Source organism: Schistocerca serialis, chromosome 3 (genome assembly GCF_023864345.2).
Source record: "Schistocerca serialis cubense isolate TAMUIC-IGC-003099 chromosome 3, iqSchSeri2.2, whole genome shotgun sequence".
Taxonomy (NCBI): Eukaryota; Metazoa; Arthropoda; class Insecta; order Orthoptera; family Acrididae; genus Schistocerca; species Schistocerca serialis.
The window spans coordinates 375,985,497-376,006,051 of record NC_064640.1 but is presented as its reverse complement, the minus strand read 5'-3'; the positions used below and the strand labels follow the sequence as shown (position 1 = coordinate 376,006,051).

Sequence of the window (20,555 nt, the reverse complement as noted above, 5' to 3'; positions counted from 1 at the left end):
TCATCATTCCATACCAGATCAAATACATCCAACATGTTGCAACATGTTGGCTTTACCTTTGTGAATCACTAAATCCTTCTCCATCTCCTTCTGCATTTCACTCATATGACTGTGGAACAAGTTACCCTATAATCTGCACTTTGTCCAAATTCACTTTGCATTTGAGAGGAGATTAAAACTTCATCTTTTATCCTTGGTGTAGCGATCTGCTAATCTTGTCCTGTTATGTCTTGCTCTTCATGTAACCATTCAACTTTTTCTCCTTTTTCCTCTGTGCTGTTGTCATACATTTCTGTTAGATATCACTACTCACATTTGACACGAACCTAATTAGGAAATTGCTTAATGCCAGTAAGAAACATTTTGTAAATTCCACATGTTCATTACAATATGTATTGTCATTATCATTATCATTATTATTATTATTATTATTATTATTATTATATGTTGTTCACATACCATATAAATTGTAACATTTACTCACTGAGGAAGTCTCATTAGATGTAATAGAGATCCTGAAGGCCCTAATTTTGCCAGGTGAAATAAATACGTAAATAAATAAATAAATGTATTTGCTTCTTTTATTAGATAACATGGCATATCGTGGAGTTGTGGAGAGAGAGGTATTCTTCCAAGGCATTAACAATGCAGCTTTCTCTGTTGATACATTTTTCTTCATAAGGTAAGGTTTTTTTCATTTAATCACAGCAATTAATATAAGAGAGTATTCTTCTATCATACATATTGACAGAAAAATTTCACTGATATATCATAATGGTTTGGTTGCCTAATATCATGGAAAACATCTGGTCTTCCAAAGCAATGCAATTCAACATGTCATCATTTCAATTACTAGAGATGTGGCCTCTAGGAAAGTTCTGAGATAAACTACTTCAGCAGCTGTTACTGGAAGATGAAAGATCTCAGACTTGAAGAGATGTTTCTACTTCACTGTATAAATACTCATTTAAGTTTAAATCAGACGAATGTGACCCACAAGCCAAGTATAAACAATCCTTCCCTTATGAAAGATGCATTTTTCTACTGAAATATCAGATTTTTAAGTGTGTTCAAATTGTTTGAAAATTTAAATATGGAATCAGTAATGGCTACCATCAACATCCCTTTGTAGTGATAGAAACCAATATATGATGCTGTATGTCATCTGTGCAATATACAAATCAGACCACTAGCTTCCAGCAGGCTTTTTCCTGACTCATACAATGAATTCACATTTGTACAGTTCTCTTACTGTCAAATTAGTATGGTGACGGACCGATCTGGTTAGCCTTCTGTCATTCCAAAAGTATGCCTCCTATGTTTATTCATGGAAACCACAGGAGATACATAAATCACAACAGCACAGCTAAATAGAGATATATTTCAGCTACAGACTGTCATTTTTCCACATAGTCACCACCATTCATTATGCCCTTTTGCCAATGATGAAACAGAGCCTGCACACTGTGCTTGTAAAAATCAGAAGCTGCTGAGGCTAAACACTTCCTCGCAGCTTTGAGAAGAGCACATTAGTCTTGTTAATGTTCACCATGTAGTCCATCTTTCATCTTGGTAAGAGATGGAAGTCTGAAGGCACTAAATTGGGACTGTATGGTGGATGTGGTAAGACAGTCCAGCCAGATATTGCAATGAGTTGCATGGTCACAAAACTTGTGTGGGGGCTGGCATTACCATGTTGCCGGTGAAAGGTGGTCTTCTTCTCTGGCCTTACACTGGAAATCTGGGCTTTCAGCTTAGTCAGTGTTGTTTTGTAGCATGCTGTACTGACAGTTTTTCCAGGCTCCGGGACAACCAAAAGAACCATACCCTGGGTATCCTAGAAGACTGTGCACACCACTTTCCCTGCAGTTCGCTGTGTCTTGAATTTCTTCTTTGACAGAGAATTTGCATGTCACCATTCTGTGGTCTGTCTTTTGATTCCAGGTCATAGTGGTGGCACGATGTCTCAGCTCTGGTGACGATGCTATTCAGAAAATTGTCACCTTCACCTTCATATTGGTCCGGCAGGCCTCAACAAAATTCCATTCAATAAGATTTTTGTTCTCCTGTAAGCATCTGTGGAACCCATTTTGCACAGATGTTTGGATTACCAAGATGTTCCAACATTTTTTCCAAGGCATTACAGCTGACATTTATCCTTTCAAAGAGTTCTCTGGTCATTATCCAGCAATCAGCATGGATGAGTTTGTGAAGACACTCTTGACTACAAGAGATGACAGCTCTGCAGGTTCGAACAGGCCATGGCTTGTCATGCACACCCTTTTCACCATCTCAAATATGTTTTAACCATTGCCTCTCATTGCTCATGTCTATTGTATCATCTCCATATACCTTTGGCAAGCATTGATGGATTTCAATCAGTGCAATTTATTCAGCAGTGAGAAATTCAGTCACACATTGTTGTTTAATACACATGACCATATCAGACTCCATTTTGGAACACTCCTCTGCTGGCACCATCTACCGCAGAACAACAGAACCACCTGCAAATGAAAGAGGAAGCATTAGCACTACACCAACAACATTTGGTGTGGACATCCAAAGTCACCACAAAATTACTTTCGGAATGACCCTCGTACATTTTTGTAATTAGGTATAAGTAAAACACAACCAGTAGACTGAACACAACTTTATTCCATGGAATCATTAACATCTTGAACACAGTATTTAAATAACATTCAGCAGGAACCAATTATGTACACAAGGAGCTTAGCAATACACATACAGAAGTGAGGGTGAACGTATCTTGACTAGCCTTAAATAGACTGGGGCCCTTGGTGGGATCTCTCTCTCTCTCTCTCTCTCTCTCTCTCTCTCTCTCTCTCTCACACACACACACACACACACACACACACACACACACACACACACACACACACTCAAGTCTGAGGCGTACATGACACAGCACTGCCACACATAAGGTTGTTTGGAAGTACGCGTATGCATTGCTGCACTCCTCCTCTCTTAGGGAGCTCACAGATTCTTGAGATGCCCATGCTGTCCTCCTCATCTGCTGAGCTCTGGCTAAGGGGGTGTGGTGGAATGGGAATATATAGTCTTAAGTGATTTGGGCATGGTCACATTCTGCACACACCTCCCCATGTCAAACAATACAGCAACACCGGTGATACCAGGGCTGTTTCTGTGTTGACCTCGGGCATCGGCTCTGATGACAGTGCTCATGGTGGAGGTGATACTGGTATCAGGAATGGGTGACAGAATCCCTGATAATGGTGTTAGAAGCAATAGAGGAATTGCTGGTTCGGCAGCTGAGGACAGATGCCCCCACCCATGCGGGAGTGGGGAACTGGCAGCAGCAAGTGATGTGATGCCCGTTGTGGACAGGCTCGAAGGCAGTGTTGTGATATCAGAGGGTGCCCAGCTATCCATATGAAGACAAAGTTGATCATGGTGCCTTGAGCAGAGGCTGTCCTCTGTTTGGAACTACCAGAGACATCGCCCCTCGCATCTGGTGATGACAGCTGAAATCCATTTAGGGTGATGTCCAAAACTGCAAGCCCAGGCAGCCACACCCAGTCAGAAGAGGCACAGCAGCTGCACAGGTTGATGTCAAGGTGGAGGACAAAGGAGGTGGAGCAGTGATCTCAGCTGACGGCCATGGAGTAGCTCTTCTCATCGAACAGCATGAGAAGAGAAACTGATTTAAGGCAACATCGGATGGAGAGTTAGCAACACACTTTTATGTATGAGTTTGAATGTTTGCACTATGCGTTCCACCTCACTGCTAGATTGTGGATGGAACAGTGGGGCAAGGATGGATACCATGGCAGATTCAAAGTGTTGCAAACCCTTGCAATGAAAACTGTGGACCATTATCAGACACTAACATCATGGTCAAGCCTTTGAGTGAAAAAAAATGGACAAAGCTCTATGGTGGCAGTTGTTGGTGTGGAAACACAATGAATGACATATGGGAAATGAGAATAGGCATCAATGACCAACAGCCAATAAGTATTGAGACAGGGCCAACAAAATCCACATGAACACCATCCCATGCAAGTGAAACCATTGGCCAAGGAGACAATGGTGCTCAGGGAGCTGCTTGGTGCATCACATACTGTGGACAGGAGGTAACCAGGCAGGTACTGGTAATGTCATTGTCCAAGCTGGGCAAAACATATGTTGAGGGGCCAACACTTTTGTGCATGAGACACCTCAATGATTTGCATGTAATAAACAGAGAACATCCAAGTGAAGCACTGAGGGGATCACTACCTGAGGGGCTGCATGATCTTTGTCTAAAATCAGGTCACCATCCACAACAGAGAACCAACGTCAAAAATGTAATAATTATGGAGGGGTCAGACACATGAGAAGGTGGTGAATCTGGCCAACCATGTTGTATGAATGTTATGGCCTTCTGCAAGATGGTATCTGAAGCTACAGCCTTCACAATCCACGTGCTAGTTACAGGAAAAGCATCAACCATCTTCTGTGTGGTGATACAATGTGGAAACAAAGCGATTTCTACTGATCAAATCCTGCATGCAAATGAGCTGGTGGGTGGGAGAAGCATTAGCATTTATGTCTTGGTTTGTAGGGCAGAAATGAATCTTATAGGAATAATGCAAAAGGAAAAGATCCCAATATTAAATTTGATGTGCTGTTTTATCTGTTAATGATGCAGAAGGATTGAATAAGGATCAGTGATTAGGTGGAATTTGATACCATAGAGAAAAACATGGACTTTTTCACAGCATATACAATGGCCAAAGCTTCTTTCTCTATCTGAGAGTGCCTAGTCTGAGCAGGAGTCAGTGTTTTTCAGGCATAAGCAATAGCCTGCTCGAAGTCATGATTTCTATGAACCAGTACCGCCCCCAATTCATACTGTGAAGTGTCTGTCACAAGAACCAAGAGGAGGCCTGCTTAGTACGTCAGTGAGCAGGGCACAGGATACAATATGGTCTTAAGGGTGGAAAACATGGTTTCACAAGTCAGTAACTACCAAAACTGGGTCCATTTGCACAGCAAGGCATATAACAGCTGCCTGATTGTCACTGCCCCACACAAAAATTTATGGTAGTAGGCGACTTTGCCTAGAAAAACCTGAAATTCTTTGACTGACATAGCATGTGGATGTGAAACAATAGCAGAAACATGTTGATACAAGGGTTTGAGACCCTCATGAAAAACTTCAAACCCAAGACAAATGATAGAAGGCTGAAACAATTGGTATTTTTCTAAATTACTTTTCAACCAAGCTGCTTGGAGGACAGAAAAAAGAATACAGAGATTTTGCAAATGTTCTGCAGTGGAGGACAGGGTGTTGTAAATAGGCATCTGACAAGTCAATTTTTGAGAAATATTGACCACCTGACAACTTAGCAAAGATTTCGTTCAGGCGTGATAGACTGCATTCACAGGAACTTTAAAATTGCCACATAGCCATAACTGGCCCAACAGTTTCTTTACTATTACTAAGGGGGTAGACCACTCACTTGATACAATAGGCTGAGCATGACCAGATTCTGTGAGGTGATCTAATTCATCTTTGACTTGTTCACTGACTGCCACTTTAGTGGGACAGACCCAGACAAAACGAGGGCATGAAGTAGGTTTCATGAAAATTATTGGCACACCTCAATCGAGGAGAGAACAAAGAGGAAAACTCAGAATATACTGCATCTACCTGTATATAGAGCACTTGTTCAGACACTAAATTCAATTCATCTGAAATGGTAAAACCAAACAACTTAAAAGCATCTAATCCAGAAAGATTCTCCATACATGTGTTATCTCCAAGAAGAAGTGAGAGTGACCAGACTGCTGACTTGAAGGTCACTGTGGCAGAGAATGGGCTGAGAATAGGAATACTCTGTTTACCGTAATTTACTAAATTTGTGATACAGGGAGAAGTGGAGGGGAGCCCAATCCATATAAGTTTGTGAGTTTAACAAGGTTACCACAACTGCTGTATCCATTTGCATGTGCAGAACTTTACGAAAAACCATAACATTGATGAAAAGCTTGTTTGACGTAACAGTAACAGCCAGTACAATGTTTATGTCCCTATACACATCAGGATCATTGTGCTGAATTTTTGCAAGTATGACAGGTAGCCCAGCATTTTGGGGAGTCTGGGTGCTCATGGTTAACGAAACAATACGGGCAGGACAGAGCATGGAATGCATACATTGCTGTTTACCGGCCTGTTTACTTTTCTGGTGTTGCTGCTGCTGGGAGTGAGGCCGGCCACCTAGACATGGTGACCGTGTGCAGACCACAACATTCATGTCTTCCCCCTGTGAACTATCTGAAGCCTGGAGTGGAGGAGAGGGTTGGATTGCCGATACCTCACACCATGACTCAATTTCGTTACCTGCAGTTCTTGACATCTCGAACGACTGTGCAATAGCTAAAACCTCAGAGACGGATGGATTTTCACACTGGAGGGCACACTCTCACACCTCACGATCTGGAGTTAAATAAATGATAGCATCTCTCTCCATCTTATCAGCATATGGCTCGTTATGCACATTGAACACAAAATTCCAATGGTGACTTAACTCATGGAGTTCAGCCGCCCATGCTCAATAGGATTGATGTTGTTGCTTCTTACAGTGGTAAAACTCACCCTAGGATGCAGTAACATGGGTGCTCTTACCATAGCATTTTGAAAGAAGTTCACACATTTGGTCAAACAGTAAAGAAGATAGATACTGCAAAGTAGCAAGTTGACACAGGACTTGATACATTCAAGGCAGTATCCATGAAAGCAATAAGGCATGACATAAAATAGTATCATTAATACCAAAAGCTTGAAAGTGTTGTTGCAGAAATTTCTTGAATGTGTCCTACTTCTCAGTGGACTCATTGTACATAGGAAAGGGTGCTGGATAAACCATGGAAGCCAAAGAGGGCAAAATAGCAGGTGACACAGACTGAGGAGCATGCCGACTAGACAAAACAGAAGCCAATGATTGAAGTACCTGAGTTTGATTGTCCAGCACCTGTGAGTGGTGGGTGCAGTGCTGTGGTGAACGAGTCATGCTGTTCAACCAGCTGATGTAAAATGTCCTTTGTAACACCATCAGCCATTGTGAGAATAAATGGAGGACCAGCCAGAGTAGAAATTTGCTCAGAGAACAGGACCACCCTCATCTCCATTCATATTGCAATTAGGTATAAGTACAACATGACCAGTTGACTGAAAATAGCTGTACTCCACAGATGCATTAATCACATTCAGCAGGAACCAATTATGTACACAAAGAGCTGTAGCAGTACACATAGAAAACTGAGGGTGAGTGTAGTTTGGCTAGCCTTAAATAGACTGGGGCCTGTGGCGGGTTGTGGCAGTGATCTGTCACACAAAATTCAGAAATTTTTCTTTGGGATAAAAGGAAGGAGTCGTCAAGAAGATATGATTTTAGTGTGTGTCTAAATTTATCTTAATTATGCATATTCACATCATTTGGTGGTTAAAGATTTGTAAGTCTGAATATATCAGTCCTGTTGATACCACAGTAAAAGTTAAATGATGGATAGTGTAAATTTCTCACTGTAGTCTTACATTGTGAATATTATGTCATTTTCTATGGTACATTCTTGTCAACAAACTTCAAAAAGAAACAAATGCACTGAAAAGCTATAGTCAGTTTACCTGTGGGTAAAGAGTTTCTAGAGTAGCCATTCATTCACTCATTCATTAGTACATCATGTTCCATAAATTCCTTTATGAAGATCCTTTGAGGCTCAGACAAATTATACATCAATTGGTAGAAGCTGTTACTGCAGGCCTACTTCCCTAAAGGATACTATAATCAGTTACAACTAATGCTAATCTACTCACATCAATAATTCTGAGTATTAGTCCTAGATTTTTTTATACATACACAGTAGGCAGCTATCCTAAGAGCTTTTGGGCATTTTTCCTCAGTGCTTGTACAGCTACATACAATTTTGTTTCTGTAATATGTAGACGGAATCAGCTGAAAGAAATACTGCTCATCACATGTTTTGTGCAGTCCCCTACCTGAACAGAAAACTTTAACATGTTTCTTGGAAAAACAAAATAATTTTTAAAGTGGAGCAGTTTCAGACTTGTGTAATGTGATACTTGATTGACAATATGCGTTGATAGGTACAGCAAAACATGACAAAAAACAGTGTACCAGCGGCAAATGAGTACTACTGCTGCATGGCAGCAGCAGACTAAGATTACAATATGGACCAAGAGGAAAAGGGCAGAGTTATACAAGGAAGACATGGCCAACAAATATTTTACAGATCTTTCAATATTCATTGTTGCTAATGGCTGCATTCAAGACTGATCAACACTACACCTTGTAGCCACAGTACCGATACCGTCTACTACAGTATAACGTACAAGAGATTTTTGCAGAATGGCCTGGTGTTATAACTTACATCCCTCAGAAGATAGTATCTACCACAGTTTACTATTATTTGGGCTTAAAAGAATATATTAAGTAGTGTAAAAAATACTCTTGGCTTAATTACAAGAGGGGAGAGTGTTCTACTTCGAAGATAGTGAATGTAGGAATAGGTTATGCTTGCTGGTGAATCTAGAGATTGATTTTAGAATCACATCAAGCAACACATACTAGAAACTGCCATGTGAAATTTCCAGTATTTTCTCTTGTTTTTGTTACTGTGAGACATGAGGTTGTGTTCCTGCACCATTTTTAAATATTGCAAGTTCCACAGATTTAAGTGCTATGCAATAATTAAAGCTGTTTGGAGGATATTGCTACTTATTCAATTACAGAGTTTTATGGTGAGTAAAATTCTGTATATTTGTAATAGTGGTTACATAACATTTGGACAGTTACACCATACTTCACTGATCATACACCATCTTTTACCTTGAAACAGAAATAAGTCTTATACAATGGAATACATGATATTTGCAAATGAACTGAGTTTCTAAAATGTTTTAACAGTTTTCCCTATCTTGAAAATGGGAATCTGTTTTAGTTTCCAGTAGCGTCCATTTCAGAATGCTTTTAACTTGTAACTAGTTTTTGATATTATTTGTTATTAATCTGATTTCACTTACTGATTATCAGTGTTTAATAGAGTATTACTATGTAACACATAGACTGTTAAATGAAATATTGCCAAAAAATTTTGAATTCTAACACTTTTTAAATTTGAAATTAATATTAGTAGACTGGCAATGGAAAGGAGAGAAGAGAAATTTGTTAACATCAAATATAGATTTAAGCATCAGGGAGTCATTTCTGAAAGTATTTGTATGGAGTGTAGCCATGTATGGAAGTGAAACATGGATGATAAATAGTTTGGACAAGAAGAGAATAGAAGCTTTTGAAATGTGGTTCTACAGAAGAATGCTGAAGATTAGATGGGTAGATCACATAACTAATGAGGAGGTATTGAATAGGATTGGGGAGAAGAGAAGTTTGTGGCACAACTTGACTAGAAGAAGGGATCGGTTGGTAGGACATGTTCTGAGGCATCAAGGGATCACCAATTTAGTATTGGAGGGCAGTGCGGAGGGTAAAAATCATAGAGGGAGACCAAGAGATGAATACACTAAGCAGATTCAAAAGGATGTAGGTTGCAGTAGGTACTGGGAGATGAAGAAGCTTGCACAGGATAGAGTAGCATGGAGAGCTGCATCAAACCAGTCTCAGGACTGAAGACCACAACAACAACAAACATTAGTTCCTAGGTACATCACCATGTTGTACCTTGGAACCCTTTTTCACTTTTAGAAAAATTTTACCTTTACAGATTAAGTTCAGGAAAAGTCTGTAGCACTCATAAAGTGAATGCTACCATTTTGAAATGGAATTAAAAAATATTTGAACTTCTGTTACAGGTCTGAAAAGTTTTCCAAGGTACAACACTCTCCCCTGCTTACTGAGTGGCCAGTCAATACTTTTACAATGCAATTTCTGACAAACTAAACAGTTAACAAATTACATAAATGTTATCAAAATAACTTTCTGTAAATAATTTATATGCTAGAATCAACCATGAACCTATTTTCATACATTTTTTTCTGGTGGAAGACAGTTTCTCATTTTATTATTGGATGTTTTTCTGTGGGTACACCACCCATTAACAATACACATAATATCATAAATAATCTGAAATTCTGGTCTAATTAAAGTACACAACAAATACTAAGTCACAAAAATGGCATAAATGGAAATAGCCATTAATTTTGGCATCATCTTTCTGTATCTGCTTGACTTAGTTCCTTACCTTAAGTATTCAAAGAATGACACTTTCCATTCTAGATTGTATGCTAGCTGCTGTATGCTGTAGGTAATAATGTCATAGTGTTCAGTGGCTGAGAAATAAAGAAAGTAAATTTGAAATTCTTGCCAGTGAAAACAACATACTGTCAGCAATGCACTTGTTGTACATCAATGAGCACAAGATAAAGGAATCTGAGGTGATTTGTTCTCATATTCCTAATTTTACATTAGTTCATCTGTATTCCAGGCAACATTTTAAAACTAGAGGAACTTGTGTACACCTAGGAAATGATGTTAGAGGTAATCCCCTTCTTACCTGTGAAAGATATGATACAGACAAAGATATATAGTTAGTGGGGACAATGCATACAGACTTAAATACATATATAATATCAGCATACAGAATGATTCCCATAAATGTTTAAAAACTTCCAAAGTGCCCTAAATGATGCTGAGATAAGTAATCTAATATGAGACACATGGGGCTGCAAGTGTCAGAAAATACTCCCAAAGTGGATGACTAATGATGAACATGTGACATCACCAGAAGATGTACCTTGCCACATGTGCAGTGGTTTGGCATGTTGATCCTGCTCTCACCAGTAAGGGGCAATGCTACACATTGCTTACTTGAATTCAAGCAAATGTTGCAACTTTTGAACAATTTATTTACTGGTAACAATGCAATTCAGAAGCTTATACTCATTTACCTAAGGAATGCCGGAGGCTTTTGTTGCATTGTACTTTGCAAGAAACCAGTGCAGACTGTCTGACCAATAAATAAAATAATAAATCTTATCTCAATGTAAACTCATAATAGTCTAACACAATGAAGAAAATATTGCCTGCCAGACACAGGACTCGAACTCTTAGCCCCATGTACTAAAGTTTTGCATGAAGGCCCAGAGCAACACCAAGTCAATATTTGGTTGGCGTTGGTGGGATGATTAGGTGTGACAAACTAATAGGCTCAACCACTGCACTTGTGGTGAAGCATGTCATCTGGTGACATCACATCTTCAACATATGTCATCCACTTTTGGTGTATTTCCCAACATTTGCAGCCCCATTTGTCTTATTTTAAATAACTTGTCTCAACATCATCTATGTAGCTTTGGAGGTTTTTAAACATTAATAAGACTCACCCTGTGTAGACCACTTTACTAGCTACCATGACTCCTTGTCTTCCTTGTTAAGAAATTATGCCAGAATAGCTGTAGAAGTGTAATTATATGTGGTGATTTTATTGTTGATTTTTCTTGTAGGATCTGACAAAGTTGCAGCTGATCAATTATGACACCAACTATGATAATTAGCTGACTTGATCAGGCATCAACTGATCTTAGCTGTAATGTAGAAATAATATTTGTGAATTTCTCAGATCACAGCGCACTCTCTACCCATGCTAGTTTACATCAGCTACTGCTAAGAGAAAAGCTAATTACAAGATGTAGGAACTATAGCAACACCAATATAAATAATTTTACTTTTCACTTACAAAATGAGGTGTGGGAAAATGTGCTGACTGCTACAATGGTAAATAAAAAGTTTGATAGTTTCATGCAGGTTTTTCTGCGCTACTTTCCTAATAAGTTGCCAGAATGAGTGAAATTCATCAGCTAGAAAAAGAAAAATCCTTGGATTACAAAAGGCATTAATATTTCAGCATTAAAGATGAGGTTCTGCACAAAATCAAGAAAACAGCTGGTGGAAACGCTGTAGCATGAATCTGTTATTTCAAGAAATACAAATATTCTATAGGTGATTGATCAGAGCTGAAAAAAAAGCACAATGACTCTTTACAAACTTCCAGCATGCTGGAGTAACTTTGGTCAACAACTTCTGTTAATCAGTAGAATGAAAAACCAGTCCAAGTTGCAAATATTATATTTTTCATTCCGTGACTAGTTTCGGGCCAAGGCCAATTTTTAAATCAACATAACAAAGTTGAAAATGGCACTTCCGAAGATATCAAAAAATGTGTAATGTACATTACAATACATGCATATAACTGCAGTTGGCTTGATGTTTTGTGCAAATATGTTACCTTCACTACATATCAGTGTGTTACTGAAATAAAAGTTTTTTAAGAGTCTATAAAAGCCAAATCTATGTGGTCGCTTCTGTCATTGCCTTTGTCAGATATCTGGTGTGAAGTATGTGAGATTTTTTCTTCTTTTGTGTATGCAGTTGAGTAGTGGCAACATTTGTTTGCTTTGCCTTCATGGTGAAAACTTTTAAAATAGAATTCAAAATTTTGTCTTTCATTTTTCTATAGACTATTAGACTATTCTGAATCATGGGCCATCAACAAATGTGTGGATATAAATTTTTTACCACTGATAGTTTTAAAATTGACAAAAATTGATTAAGATTTTGAGAGGTATTGTGATAAAATTTTACAGCAGATGCACTGAAGGGCTTATGCATTGCACTGCAGGCAACCAAATGTGTTTTTATAACTGTCTGACTATATGTGATTTATGATATGGTTTTTACTAATATTGCATCAGGTACTGTTTCTTAAGAAAATTCCTGATGTGGCCATTGATTCCAGTCTCCTAGTAAACAAACTCAGAGGAAATATAACTATTGATTGCTAGTAATACAACAAGGACATGTGAAAATAGTTACTTTGAACTGCAAATACACATAAAGACAGGTTACTTTACAGGATGGAGGATAAAATATGTGAATTTTTAATACGATGAAATAATCAGATACTAAAGAAAAAGACTGACTGAAAAGATATATAGTTATAACATGAGCTGATATATTTTTGAAGACAAAAATAGAACAGAGACTTCATTACATATAACACAATTATTACCATCAAAAATGGAACTAATACTACATCAAAAATGCTTTGATATAATAAAGTTACATACCAATCTCACAAGTATAAGGTGACAAAATAATTTAAGCACTGTGAAAAAACTATCAGTATTCTTCCATCTCTGTGTATGTATCATACATAAATCACACAGGCTTAACTCATGCAGAGGTATGCAGGCAGTCATTCTTATCACAGCTATCTTCTGCTAAGCATTTAACAGAAATTGTAGAGTATCGATGGAGAAACATGAGACTGTGCTGAAAAGTAAGACCTCTGAATTTTTATGTGAAAATTGTTAAAGCTTTTTAAATAAAATTTTATTGTTCAAGTCTTTATGTTTGCAGCCCTCTGCCACTAGAGGGCTCTGAGTTGTAGCATGTGACATGGTGGTGAACGAGAAACAGATTGCTGTAATCAAGTTTCAAATTCGAAGACTTCATCCACACATGGAGCACCCTCTCCTTCAGCATGACAATGCCAGACTACACATGAGCATTGGAACATCTGCAACCATCTAACATCTTGGGTTCATTGTCATTCATCTCCTCCATACAGTCCTGACTTGGGCCCATCGTATTTGCATCTGTTTACAAAACTTAAAGAACATCTCTGAGGACTTCACTTTGACAGTGATGAAACAGTGCAGGCAAAAGAGAGGTTGTGGCTCCATCAACAAACTCGAACATTTTATGGTGATGTTATCAACAAACTTGTCTCTCGTTGGCAGTAATGTGGTCGTCACCAGGGTGACTATGTTGAGAAATAAATATGCAGGCATGAAGAATAAAGATGTAGACTGTTGACAATGTTTGTTTATTTTAAAAGCTTTAAGGTTTTCACATACAAAATTCAAAGGTATTACGAGGGCAATTTTTTTTCGACCTCTGATAGACTATAAATAAAAGACAAGTTCATAGAAAACAATTATTTTACTATCAAAAGTTTTGTACACTTATGGTTACTTTTCAACATAATCACCGAAAAGATTGCGACATTTATCATACCTGTGGACAAGTTTTGCAATTCCCTTTTTAAAACTGTTGCCGCCAATGATTTCAAATAAGCATTGATGTTGTTTTGAAGATTTTAATTGGCTTGAAAGTGCTGCCCTCCTAGCCACATCTTCAGTTCAGGGAAAAGGTGAAAGTTCTTCGGTGCCAGGTCAGGACTGTATGATGGATGATCGAAAATGTCTCATTGAAATTGTTCAAGGAGCCATTGGGTTGTGCCAGCAGTACGTGGATGAGCATTGTCTTGGATCAACACAGTTCCTGAAGTCAGCATTCCTCTTTGTTTGTTTTGAATTGCTCTCCACAAACCTCGTAAAGTTTCACAATAAGCAGCTGCATTGATAGTGGTTCTGGGCTGCATAAACTCTACAAGCAGCACACCTTTTTGGTCCCAAAACACAGTAGCCATAACCTTTCTGTTGTTGAATGTGTAATTTAATTTTTTTGGTTTGTTTGGTGAATTTGGATGCATCCATTGTTGTGATTGTCGTTTTGTTTCTGGTGTATCGTATTGGATCCAAGTTTCATCTCCAGTAACAATTTATTTCGAAAAGTTTTCTCCTTCATTGTGACAACGGTCAAGGAACTTCAAAGTTGACGCCATTCAGTGACTATTGTGGGCATCCGTAAACATTTTTGGAACCCAGCATGCACAAAGTTTCTTGTAGCCTAAATGTCCAGTAACAATAAAGTGTACAACAGATCTTGAAACTTCCAGAATTTCCATAGACAAAGCAGTTATGGTGAACCTACGATTTTCTCTAACCATCCTCTCAACTCATTCGACAAGGTCGGCTGTAATGACAGACTTGCATCCTTGGCCCCCTTCATCATGCACATCATTTTGGCCATCTTTAAACTTTCGGCGCCATACATCATCAGTCATGAAGTTATCTCCGTACACTTGGCTCATTCTCCAATGAATTTCTGCTGCACTATTCCCTTCTGCTTGCAGAAACCGAGTTACACTTCGTAATTCACAATTGGCGGGAGCAACAATGATGGCATCCATGTTTACGTGGCTGTAGTGCAACACAGACTGATGCCTTGAGGTTGGCAATGGTGAAGTGTGTAGTGCAGGAGTTGCGCAGTAGCATATAGTGCATGACCACTTTCTGCCGCTCGCATAGCTTCTATACTAAGCGATCGGAAGTTGAAAAAAAAAAAAAAAACAGCCTTTGTACTTTCCAGCATGTCCTCATAAATATAGATGCAGATGTAGGGAAAAGAATTGACAAATTGATTTTTGTGTTCAGTATTTTAATGATTGGCCTGTCTTCTTACGTGTGGCAAGGAGTGAATTTACAGTGTAAATTCAATTTTACATTCTCCAATTTTATGTTTTCCATGATTCTACACCATAAATTTGTAGCATCTGTGAAAAACCCCTAAGATCGATGCTAGAAATTCCCCTATTTTACATTTCTTCCTACTAAAGTTTACCTTGATTCTAAGTTCTTACTCAGTGTCTCCCTTGACTTTTAACTTCATCCCGTTTTCTTCCTATTGACATTTGATGTGACTGAATGAGTTATAAGCGGCACAAAAGACAGATGATTCACACCAAAGGTGGTGGCAGAGTTAAGGGGATATTTTAGGTCATTGCGGAGAGTGGAGATGTGAGAAAGGAAATGCTGATGTAATCCATGATTGGTGTTCCAAACAACTTGCAACATTTAGCCTCACCACAGAATTATGATTCTAATGGTAATTGAAAGACAGGACAGTTGATGCAAAGCATAATGGAGCGAGCCAATAAGTGATGAAGGGACCCAGCCACCACTTTTTTGCGCCACTTATAACTCAGTCTCATCTTTTTTTCATGTATTTTTGATGTACTATATTCAACCGAAATATCGGTTGTCAACCTTTTATATTCAAATACTGAGTCTTGAAGAATATGCTTGGCTGTAATTGAGGAAACATCACCCATTTCTAGCTAGTGAACCAGTGTTGGCTGGTGACTTATTAAGTCATGCAGTAGCCAGCACAGCCACCACACCACACTAACACATGTAAAATAAGCTTGCCTGCTAGATGTGTGGAGAGGGGAAGTGGTCCTTCAGTGATGGGAGTGCTTGTAGGGGTGAAAGCATTTTTTAAAGTTCTGCAAATAGACTTTTCATGCAGATGATGTGCTGTGACAAAGAGTTAACATAGAAATAGAGCTAGGGTTTTGCAATAGCACATTTTAAAAACTTCCGTGTTCATATTTGACATGATGCAGTTGCCACAAATACATACACTACTCATGTATATATTTTGCACCACACCATCACACCCTGTATATTGTAAAGATTGGCAGCAGTGATAGAGGACATGAAGCAAAACTGCAGCACCTGAGCTTTATTTCAAATTTTCATTTTACACAATGTATAGATATTCACTGAGCTGACTTCTAATTGAGGAAGTAAACTCATTTTCTCACATCTCTGTTTCTCTCATCAGGCCTAAAATAATACTTTAATGGTGGTGAGCATATGAAGTGCAGCTCATGAGAAAAGCTTTAAACAATAACAGCAATGATGACAAAGTATGTCATTAAGCAGATGTCCACATTTATGCTTATGGTTTAACCCCTTAGCTGCTGTGATGCTTTCAGTTTAATTCAACATGTTCATCAATTTTTGCTTTTTTATGGATGAGCACAAAGGATTATCTCTCAAAAATGCATGTTTTGAACATACAATTTGTGGTCATAGCATGTCAGGAAACAGCTTTATTAGCTTGTACCCAGATAACAGTTTCAATTTTTTTGTTGAGTTTTTATGTGCTGTTACTCATCTGTGTTTTTTTAAGAACTGATGAAATTCATTACCACAAACTATTGTATAAACATTGTACTGTATATTTAATTTCCTTCACTAGATTTTATACAAAGTATTGGAAGGTATCACAATTTTTAATCACATATGACAATTACATGCGTTCTTGCTCATATTTGGGGGGGGGGGGGGGGGTACATTTTCCTTGATTCTGCATTTTCCTCAATGTTGCATTTTTTAAAATATAAAATAGGGGTTTCACTGTACATAGCCTTACTGTGTGGACTGCAACCAGACTGTGCTACATTGTTACTATCACACTGCTGTTTTAACCAAGTTTCATATCTAGCACCCGCTTCCCCTTTGACCTGCATTCTTTTTTATGTTACAGCTTTTGTTATATTGTATTTTATAATTACATTCCAGATGGTGACAGATGTTAACTGATTTATGTGGCCATTCCTAAACCATTGCTCAACAGTTCTAATGGTCTGTCCCACATACAGTAGGTCATACTGTCGCCGAATGTAGCATGTATCCATTTTTCAGAGGTCATATTGCTTTTAACATTGCAAAACAGATCAACACGTACTGCTTTTCTGGGATAGACATTTATAACAATGAAGGAGAGATATCAGGATCATCAGTGAGACACATGACATATACAGCCAAGCAAATCACCTGTTACCAAACTCTGCCTAGAGAACAATCATAAAATAAAGTATGACTACAATAATGATTTCCAAAACCTCATAACCAGGGATGAAGCTTTGAAGTCAAGCAAGGTTTAAAATATGATACTTAGTGTAGGAATATTTTGTTGGCTGACTCATCTGTTTGAGCTGTAAAGGCTAACAGGATGTGCATTAGTGAAAAAAAGGATGATAAATAGGTAAAGCAGGCACCAGAAGTGAAACTCAACCATTAATTGAGCTAATAGTACCTTACAGTCTATTTGTAGTCCAGACAGTGAATGTAATTGGAACCACTGCTTTACCTGATGATGACAATTGGGCTAGCCACAGAAACACTGAGCACAAAAATGGGATTATCAGTTTGGCTGAATACATGGTGACAGTTGAACTGACAATACTTTTTCTGGCAGTAGTGGCTGGCAGGATTGGCAACATGCTTATCACATGTCCCACAATCATAGATTGCTCCTCATTCTGATTTGTAGATAGCAGTCAGCCACTTTGCCTAATCTGCAAGTATTGTTTACAAGATTCAAACACTTAATGTTGCAATACCTTACAAAATATTTTGCTACATAAGCCAGTAATGCAGCCACATAGTGTCAACAGATTTTGCTGTAGTAATTTTCAGAGTGTGTTTGCAGAAAATACTGCCAAAATACTGCTGGCTAAAGACAGACTTTCATATAACAGAGAATGTCAGCAGTCCACAGTCACCTGTAGATATTTACTATCAAGCACCCTTGTAAGAACCCATGCACAAATGTGGACACCTTATTTCTGAAATGTTAGAATCTCACACTATATAAAACATGTTGAAAGGTCTATGTTTATGAAAGTCTGAAACACTGTGTAATGTAAGGAAATAATAATGAGTTGACCAAATAATTTGATTAGAATATATACAGAGTGCAACAGAAATATACTGGCAAACTTTGAGGCATTGTAGATGGCACCTTGAAAAACAAGTTGATCATAAGAAGTTACATAAAGAAATGTCATCTGATGTCACTATAGAGCATCAAAGTTGTAGGAGAAATGTCTGCACTAAGCCTCCCCTTCAGCAGTAGAGAGGAGTTTGTATGATGACAGAACACACACAAAACTCCTATCATTAAACCTATACAGCGTATAAGATGTTAAACGGCACCAAACACATTCACACATGCCTCAGGAATACTGTAGAGTGCACAAACATATGTCTGCTGCTAAAAGGGTAGCCTAATGTCAGCTGTCTTCCCCTATAACCTTGATGCTCTGTAGAGTTGTTGTGTTACATTCCCTGAATTCCCTGACAGGGGTTCTTACCCTCAATCTGTTTCTCAACATCCTGTCTACAATCCCTCAAAGCTTGTCCACATACTTTTTTACACTCTATGTACATCACAGAGTTACCTCTTGAGCTAAAAAAAGGCTCAGTCATAATTTTAGAAACATATAGATATTTCCCATCTTTGATATTCTTTTGAAGTCTTGAAATTTCTTTTTTTTACACTAAGAATTAATTCATCAGTGAAATAACCATGTTTCGTTTTAATTTCAGTGGGCTTTTGGTTTCCTTCCTTTACTTCAGAACAATCTCTAAAGTAGATGTAACGAGACTGACAAGAACAACAGGCATCAAATCCAAGATTCTGGAATACCTTGGCATGTTGGCCTATAGATATGGCAGGTAATTAGATAGTTGTTAATATTTTTAAATGCAAAATTGTAATATATCAGGCAGGATATTAGACTTTGGCCTACATTTAATCAGAATCTGAATTTTGTGACTTCTTGGTGTAGCAGCAGTCTTAACATGTTCTGCAGGATCCTATTCACATAATTTACCAAATTTGCTACTGATATGTTTGCATTTATGCATTGTGTGCATAGTGCATATGACAATGACAAATGTGAAATTCTAACTGTGAAAGCAATCTCACCAGCAACTATGGCATATTTCAATGATTAGCCAAGCGATCTCTTTCATGTGTATGTCAAACAAACCTATTTATGTGTATTTCCTTAAATTTATATTCAATATGGTTTGTTACTTTAACCAAATTTTGTTATAAAAACAGACATTAATTGAAATTCATTAAATGATTCAAGAACATTTAGTTAATAAAGGAGCATTTTTGTGAGATACCAGTATTTAAAAACTGATAACCAGATATAAATGTGAAAAAGAAGTAACAGAATACCATTGTCAGTAATATGTGAATTTAGTGGTTTAATTGTGAATGATTATCAGCTGAAAAAAAATGTTGTATATGTACATTTGTTCCACATCTCCTCCTAAACTACTGGACCAATTTCAACCAAACTTGGTACACATATTATTTATTGTCTGGAATGAATCGCTCTAGAGATAAGACCCACCCACCTATCGAAGGGGTGGAGGCAAAAAATTAGTGTAGTCCTTGACGTGCTTATGATGATGCTTTAGTCACACAGTATTTGAGAATGAGAGTGCTTAGTGACTTGCAACAAATTTTACACATAATTTCAAACCTATAAGAAACTTTTTCTCAATGACAACCCCCACAAAATGACAAAAGGAAAAGAGTTTATCACTTTCTCCATTTTCACTATTCATGCAGTAAAACTGCCACAGGGAGCAACTATATTCAAGACTCATTCAGGAGATACTAATCACATATATCACCTAATATACTAGCAAAATTATATCATTGTACAATACATAGTTCAGGAGATATACACTCCTGGAAATTGAAATAAGAACACCGTGAATTCATTGTCCCAGGAAGGGGAAACTTTATTGACACATTCCTGGGGTCAGATACATCACATGATCACACTGACAGAACCACAGGCACATAGACACAGGCAACAGAGCATGCACAATGTCGGCACTAGTACAGTGTATATCCACCTTTCGCAGCAATGCAGGCTGCTATTCTCCCATGGAGACGATCGTAGAGATGCTGGATGTACTCCTGTGGAATGGCTTGCCATGCCATTTCCACCTGGCGCCTCAGTTGGACCAGCGTTCGTGCTGGACGTGCAGA

At 38.1% G+C, this 20,555-nt stretch overlaps 1 protein-coding gene across 1 annotated transcript in view; it reads left to right on the top strand.

The window, feature by feature from the left end:
* LOC126470875 (nose resistant to fluoxetine protein 6-like) overlaps positions 1-20,555 on the top strand; it is a 109,021-nt gene that overhangs the window by 35,124 nt on the left and 53,342 nt on the right. The window contains exons 7-8 of the mRNA XM_050098891.1: positions 589-682; positions 19,085-19,213. Of these exons, the coding sequence (XP_049954848.1) occupies positions 589-682; positions 19,085-19,213 (223 nt within the window). The remainder of the gene's footprint in view (positions 1-588; positions 683-19,084; positions 19,214-20,555) is intronic.